Here is a 6172-nt window from a genome sequence, read left to right on the forward strand (position 1 = left end):
AACATGTTAAAACAAGTTAAAAATCCAAATACAGAACCACTAATGCTGTTAATTAAAAGCTTGACCAAAAAGATGTCTTTAAATGCTTTTTAAAAAGCTCAACTGATCCCAGAGTTCTCAGTACTATAGGGAGAAAGTTCAGTCTTAAGTTGGGCAACAGTACGGGGTCTTTGTTGTCATGTTTTGCACTTTAAAATTCTTTTTCTTTTAAAAGTTTTGCACATTCTCTATTTGAGACAGGTCGGGAGTGCAGGCAGGTCAGTCCAGTACCTGTATCCTCTTCCTCTGCAGCAGGACTCTGTAATGTGTGCAGAATGTGCTTTCGCATTGTCTTGTTAAAATATGCAGGGCATCCCTGGAGAAAAAGGCAGCATATTGTGCTCCAAAATCTCTCTGTACTTTCAGCAATTATGGTGCATCACAGAAGTGCAAGTTACCTTTGCCAAGGGCACTGACACAACCCCCATACCATGACAGACCCTGGCTTTTAGTCTGGATGATCCTTTTGTTCTTTGATCCGGAGCACACCATTTCTCTCAAAAAACCGCTGAAATACTGATTCATCTGAGCACAGTACACGTTTCCACTGTCTCAGATGCGTCCAAGCCCAGAGAAGTCGACAGCGCTTCTGGACATTGTTAACATAGGGCTTCCTTTTGGCACAGTACAGATTTCACTGGCATTAGTGGATGTAACTTTGTATTGTGGTTCTTGACAAAGGTTTGCCTCAGTTACTCCTGTCACTGTTTCTGGAGTTTGTTGAATGACAGAAAAGGATGTATATTTATAAATGAAGTGAAATTAACTAGACAAAACATCAAATATTTTTAATTCATATTGTCTGCAATCAAACACAAGTCCAAGTACATTTGGAAAATCACCACTATTTTATTAGCCCTTTCTATACTGTCCCAACCTTTTGTGATTTGAGATTGTATATTAATGCTGCCATAATAATATTAATGCTATTATTTATGTCATTTATTATTGTCAGTATTATTATTGCTTTTGTTATTAATATAGCTACTTTAATTGCTGATAATGTTAAGGTTATTATTGCTGCTAATATTATTATTGCTTTTTTGTTATTAATATAGCTACTTTAATTGTTGATGATGTTAATATTATTGTTGCTGTTAATATTATTATTGTTATTGTTGTGTCCAGGATGAGGGTCTGCGGCTGCGGCGGCTCCACCAGCGCTCTGATCACGTGTCCAGCAACAGCAGCATGCTTGTGGGCCGTGACTCTGTGTCTGGCTCCCTGCCCTCGCTGCTGGTGGTCATCGCTGCCATCTTTATCGGCTTCTTCCTGGGGAAATTCATCCTGTAGAGCGTCTCAAATCACGAACTGAAGCTGCGTCTTCCCTCCAGACAAACTCCACACGTTTTACTAAAACTCAGTGTTTTTAACCGGACGGACGGACGCGAGCCAGCGACACGTGCCTCCTTCCATGTACATTCGTTCTTTTTCTTCTTCTGTTCCTAACAATACCAACGCAGACTGTTTTATTACTGTAATTATCAATTATTAATTATATTATTATTATTATTATTATTCATGTACTTTCTCTCAGAACAGCATTTATCCACACAGATGTTCACTCTACTGTCTCATATTAGACGACGTTGAAGAAATAAAAACAGACCAAAAAATATTGAACGCCTCCTCGTTTGATTTTGTGGTTCTGTTTTCATTATTTGCTCAATTTCTGTGATGATGATGAGGGAAATGTGGTTTGATTGGCATTTATTAATTACAAACTGACAAATGAGTTGTTGAAATACTTCAGATTTACTATTTTTATATATATATATATATATATATATATATATATATATATATATATATATATATATATATATATATATATATATATATATATATATATATATATATATATATATATATATATATATATATATATATATATATATATATATATATATATATATATATATATATATATATATATATATATATATATATATATATATTACTGGCCACTTTATTAGGTACACCTTACTAGTACGGGGTTGGACTCTCTTTTGCCTTCAGAAATTCCTTAATTCTTGGTGGCGTAGATTCAACAAGCTACTGGAAATATTCCTCAGAGATTTTGCTCCATATTGACATGATAGCATCACACAGTTGCTGCAGATTTGTCGGCTGCACATCTATGATGCCAATCTCCCGTTCCACCACATCCCAAAGGTGCTCTATTGGATTGAGCTCTGGTGACTGTGGAGGCCATTTGAGTACAGTGAACTCATTGTGTGTTGAAGAAACCAGTCAGAGATGATTGGTGCTTTAAGACATGGTGCGTTATCCTGCTGGAAGTAGCCATCAGAAGATGGAGACACTGTGCTCATAAAGGGATGGACATGGTCAGCAACAATACTCAGGTAGGCTTTGGTGTTGACACCATGCTCAATTGGTACTAATGGACCCAAAGTGTGCCTAGAAAATATCCCTATTCTGGACCTGGAGTATCCGGACCATACTCTATAAACCCTAGAGATGGTTGTGCGTGAAATTAGCAGTAGATCAGCTGTTTCTGAAATACTCAGAGCAGCCCGTCTGGCACCAACAACCATGTCACGTTCAAAGTCACTTAAATCCTCATTCTGATGCTCGCTTTAAACTGCAGCAGATCGTCTGGAGCATGTCTATATGTCTAAATATATTGAGCTGCTGCCATGTGATTGGCTGATTAGAAATTTGAGTTAAGGAGCAGTTGACAGGAGTACCTAATATAGTGGCCGGTGAGTGTATATATCACAGTATTTGTAACCATTTCCATATATTCAATCTAATAATAATTTATATATAGACCACATGTAAAGCACTATTTATGCAGCACATAATATTAGACTAGATATTCTTCAAGACACTAGTATTCAGCTTAAAGTGACATTTAAAGGCTTAACTAGGGTAATTAGTGTAAAGTTAGGGTAATTAGGCAAGTCATTGTATAACAGTGGTTTGTTCTGGAGACAATCCAAAACTAATACTGCTGAAGGGGGCTAATAATATTGACCTTAAAATGACTTTAAAACTATTAAAAACTGCTTTTATTCTAGCTGAAGTAAAACAAATAAGACTTTCTCCAGAAGAAATAATATTAGAGGCAATACTGTGAGAAATTCCTGAATCTGTTCAACATCATTTGGGAAATATTTGAATAATAAATAATTGACAGGAGAATTTTGCCCTCATCTGTATATAATAGTAAATCTGAAGTAATTCAGCAGCTCAAAAGGCTACAGTACGATTTTTCTTAATGAAGTCTTTTTCTGCTCAACAAACTTGCATTTATTTAATCCAATGTACAGCAAAACCTGAAAAATTCTGAAATAATTTTACTATTTATAAGTGTTTTATATTTTAATATATTTTAAAATGTCATTTATTTCTGTGATTTCAAAGCTGATTTTTGCTGCTTTACCGCAGTCACACGATGCCTCAGAAATCCGTATTTATTTCAGAAATATTTATTATTATTATTTATTATTATTATGATAATGATGATTATTTAGTATTATGATTATTTATTTTATTATTCTTTATTATTTATTATTATTATTATTTATTATTATTATTTATTATTATTACTATTTATTATTATTTTTATTATTATTATTTATTATTATTTATTATTGTTTAATATTTATTTATTTTTTATTATTATTATTATTATTATTATTATTATTATTTATTATTATTATTTATTATTATCATTATTTATTATTATTTATTATTATTTATTATTATTATTTATTATTACTATTATTATTATTTATTATTATTATTATTATTATTATTATTATTATTATTATGCGTGTCTTTATCATCCCTTTAAAGCATCCAGGAGGAATAAAATATAATACTTTGTGTTTTCTTTACCAAAAATTAAATAAATGATACTGCCTCTAAGCTTCTGAATGGTGTACAGGCGTGCTCAACCCTGTTCCTGAAGATTTACCTTCCTGTAGAGTTTAGCTACAACCCTGATCAAACACAGGTAAGTAGGATCTGAAGGAGCACTTGGTAATTAAAGACAGGTGTGTTTGATCAAGGTTGCAGTTGAACTCTGCAGGAAGGTAGATCTCCGGGACCAGTGTTGGGCACCCCTGGTGTAGAAGTGTATAAATGTTGGCAGCACGGTGGCTCAGTGGTTAGCTCTGTGGCCTCACAGCAAGAAGGTCGCTGGTTTGAATCCCGGCTGGGTCAGTTGGCATTTCTGTGTGGAGTTTGCAGTAGGCATGGGCCGGTAAAACAGTCTGACTGTATGGTAACCTTGGATAAAAGTATCACAGTATTGTGATTGCTGCTCTAATATATATTCTTTTTAAATGTCTGGGTAAAAGAGCATACATTTTACAATATATTTTATTTTGAGAAACATTTTAAGTATTTAGGAGCAGTAAACATGTCAGGCTGAATAATTCAAATGAATCATTGATCTGAAACAGATTCTTTACCATTTAAAATGGCATCTTTGAATATTTTTTCTGCTGCAGATAAAAAACAAACAAAAAAATATCAATAAAAATCCTCCACATCTCTTGGGAACGTTATTACAGAACATTTTGGTGGTTTTAAAACTTTGACTTTTCCAAACCGCAGAATACCTTCAACACGGTTATCGCCTCATGCCTAGTTTGCATGTTCTCCCCGTGTTGGCGTGGGTTTCCTCTGGGTGCTCCAGCCGGGACTCGAATCAGCAGCCTTCTTGCTGTGAGGCCACAGTGCTAACCATTGAGACACCGTGTCACCTAACTTAGTTTTTATATTACAAAAATTAGAAGCTAATTATTGTGTTCTGTTTTGGAGCAACTCAAGTCAGTAATTATTATAATTGAACATTTCCACAACAGACCTAAGATTTGTGACAGTTATTTTAATTTTTTTAATTATTCTACTTTAATAAGATGTTTTTCACCCAGATGATCTGCAGGATGAAAACAGATTAAAGTGACCAAATTATTTTTATTTATTTTTAATGTTTAGATTATTTTTGTTATAATTTCATTTTCTTTTCGGCTTTAGTCCCTTTATTAATCAGGGGTCGCCACAGCGGAATGAACCGCCAACTTATCCAGCATGTTTTACGTAGCGGATGCCCTTTCATCTGCAACCCAGTACTGGGAAACACCCATACAAACTCATTCACACACTACAGCCAATTTAGTTGATCAATTCCCCTATAGCGCATGTGTTTGGACTGTGGGGGAAAGCGGAGGAAACCCACGCCAACACAGGGAGAACATGCAAACTCCACACAGAAACACCAACTGACTCAGCCAAAACTCAAACCAGAGACCTTCTTGCTGTGAGGCGACAGTGCTAACCACTGAGCATTATTTTTGTTATATTAAAATAATTTCATTTGAAATATTTAAGTTAATGCATCTCTGTTATTGACCTCCAAAAACAAACCAAATCAATCGACAAAACACACGTCCAAGTTTTATAGATGAAGCCTTCCACTGTCAGTCTGTTGCTTTATTAATCAATACATGTGTGCATCTATAAACATGTTATGACGGTGTGTGTGGTGATCAATAAATGTGCGTCATTTAGTTGAATTCAACAGACAAAAGTAACAGTCTGAAAGTGTGTTTATTGGCATTTAAAATGACACTCGTGTAAAGTAAATGTAGAACTGCATTTATATTGTGCAGAAAGAAAAACAAAACAGAGAAAATAATAATAATAATGTAGCCCAGCAACATTATAACTGATAAACTCATGACAGAATCCCAGCTGACCCTTCAGTAAATCAAACCTTATACACATCACTTTAAAATCCTCTGAGTTAAAACTAGCAGCACAGGCTCATTGGAAACACGTGCTTCAGCGGAAACTTTTGTGAAACCTTAAAAACTAACTTGTAAAAATTAACACAGTATGATGCCAGCTTTGGTTCCTTTTCACGCTAATGGCGTTTACAGGGACGTTATTGACAAATCTTGTCATTTGTAGTCTGCAATGGAAATGGTTTCAGATTTGCAAAATGTAAAACAGCACCCTCTAGTGGATTCGTCATCTGAAATGTACTAAACAGACCCTAAGTCGGTGGTAGGCAAACCCTTGGCTCTTGAGCCACATGTGGCTCTTTGACCAAAAATACATGGCTCTCCAGCTGCCTTCCTTCAGTAATATTTTA

The 6172-nt window shown here is 34.7% G+C and overlaps 1 protein-coding gene across 1 annotated transcript in view; it reads left to right on the plus strand.

Annotated features, from left to right (window-relative positions):
* The window catches only part of vapal (VAMP (vesicle-associated membrane protein)-associated protein A, like), a 53170-nt gene extending 51513 nt beyond the window's left edge, over window positions 1-1657 (plus strand). Inside the window, exon 6 of the mRNA XM_056446722.1 lies at window positions 1168-1657. Within this exon, the coding sequence (XP_056302697.1) occupies window positions 1168-1332 (165 nt within the window). The 3' untranslated portion in view covers window positions 1333-1657. The remainder of the gene's footprint in view (window positions 1-1167) is intronic.
* Window positions 1658-6172: the final 4515 nt, after the last annotated feature.

Source organism: Danio aesculapii, chromosome 2, assembly GCF_903798145.1.
Source record: "Danio aesculapii chromosome 2, fDanAes4.1, whole genome shotgun sequence".
Lineage (NCBI taxonomy): Eukaryota > Metazoa > Chordata > Actinopteri > Cypriniformes > Danionidae > Danio > Danio aesculapii.